Source organism: Nicotiana attenuata, unplaced genomic scaffold, assembly GCF_001879085.1.
Source record: "Nicotiana attenuata strain UT unplaced genomic scaffold, NIATTr2, whole genome shotgun sequence".
Classification (NCBI taxonomy): domain Eukaryota; kingdom Viridiplantae; phylum Streptophyta; class Magnoliopsida; order Solanales; family Solanaceae; genus Nicotiana; species Nicotiana attenuata.
Window position 1 is genome coordinate 140,755 of NW_017671226.1, and position 1,942 is coordinate 142,696.

Consider the following 1,942-nt stretch of genomic DNA (forward strand, 5'->3'; position numbering starts at 1 on the left):
TAACCGGGCTAAGTCGGTTCCGGTGCAAAGTTTCCAAAAAGTATTCGTCTAAAACCCGCTCCCGCCAACCCGTCCTAGCCCGCCCCCAAACGCTACATTACCGGGCTGATCTAAGCTGAACCGGGTTGTGAACGGGCCAGCCCGGCCCGATTAACAGGTATAGTTTTTCCTCACTAGCAAAAAATAAGTTCGTAAAATTTAAGAAACTAAAAGTGAAAACTAATACTCCTACTACATCTTTATATCAGTATATAAATATTTTACTTGAAATTGATACTTACCGATACTCATATCTAGATTATTACGTTCACATATTGAAGATCAATTATGTAGACATAAGCCGGCTTTTAGCTTGATTTTCGTAATAGTGATGTCAAGTTAGTTTGCGCGTAGTTATCAGAAATTTGCTACCTTCCATTAAAGAGAAATATAGTACTCTATGTTTTTAGTAGCTTAAAAAATAATTGTTGATAAAATATATATTTTTTAAATATATTTGTATCATATTGAAGAGAAATATAGTACTATGTTTTTACTAGCTTAAAAAATAATAGTCGATAAAATATATATTTTTTAAATGTATTTGTATCATATACCTATAATATAGGTATTTTAAACACCTTGTGAGTAACTAATACAATTAGTTTCGATGGATGGACCAATTTGGTATTTTGACCCGTTAATTGGCGGATCTACGTGGTTCTTTGTGGGTGCTCAAGCACCCATTATCTTTGACAAGATTTAGTAAATTTGCATAAGAAATTATAAAAATATTTAAATAAATATTAAGGGAGCACCCATAACTAAACTCCTTTTTTCTGTTCTTTTAGAATTTTTATGACAGACCACCACGACTTTAAAATCTGGATCCGCCAGTGCCGTTAAACGCACAGTGTTGGATTTGGCTACTTCTTTAAAAGCATATGTCAAACAGAAAATAAAAAGGGAAAATGAAACCTGAAGCAGAAAATTCCAAATGAAATTACAAAGAATTTGTATATTCGGGGTCAGAAATCAGAAACCCAATTCTTGTTTGCAGCTTTACTATTACACTTTCCTTTCCAAAATGCAGCATAAACAAGACATATGAGAACCAAAGAAAGAAAAAGTAAGTTACACAAATGAAGCTTCAAATGATTTCCCTTTCGAGTCTCAAATGGAACATCAGATATCAAATCACCTTGTTGTATTAGTCTTGAATTCCTGTTGCAAAGCTAATTCAAGCAAATCTTCAGATTCTTCCATTAATTCAGGACTCAATCTGAACATAAGCACACAAAATTCCATCTGATCAAGAACAGCATCTCCATTCAAATCACCTTCTTTTAACATACTCATCAGCTCGTCATCTCTTAAATTTTGTAGACCAAGAATTGCTGAGTTTTTCTTCAAACTCTCAAAAGTAATAACCCCTTTTTCTCTATCCATTAAAAGCTGAAATCCATTACACAACTCTCTTATTAAACCATCCCCACCTAGCTTATTTGCCATCATTGGTAACATATCTTGAAAATCATTGATTTTTGTACCAGCCATATTTTCTTGAAATAAAAAGCTCTCTTTCTTTTGTAGGAAGAGGGAGATTATTGATTGATGATTCTTGATTTTGGGGAACAACATGGTAGGACTAATATAAGGGGGGAAATAAAGGGGTTCTGTGAAAGAGGAAAAAGGGGGGGGGGGGGGTCAGCTAAGGATGACAACCAAATCACAGAGATTTTAATTACTGGTCGGCTTATGTTGTTGCACACTGCAATTGCCTCTCTGTTTCTCAGAAGAAGCCTGTCAACCTGTCACTCTCTTAAGGGCAATTACTGTCATTTCACACATGGATTATTATCTATTTTTTTTATTGTTCCATGTCCCCTTTGACCTGCTCCATACTGCTAGGAGAAATTTTAAGAGAATCATTTTCTATTTTTTTTTAAGAAAAGGAGCTTCG

General features: G+C 34.4%; 1 protein-coding gene across 1 annotated transcript; it reads right to left on the reverse strand.

Moving 5' to 3' along the window:
* Positions 1-954: 954 nt before the first annotated feature.
* On the reverse strand, positions 955-1,679 carry LOC109206823 (calcium-binding protein PBP1-like). The gene has a single exon (XM_019369684.1). It carries the CDS (start codon positions 1,618-1,620, stop codon positions 1,177-1,179), a length of 444 nt encoding a protein of 147 aa, XP_019225229.1. The 5' UTR covers positions 1,621-1,679; the 3' UTR covers positions 955-1,176.
* Positions 1,680-1,942: the final 263 nt, after the last annotated feature.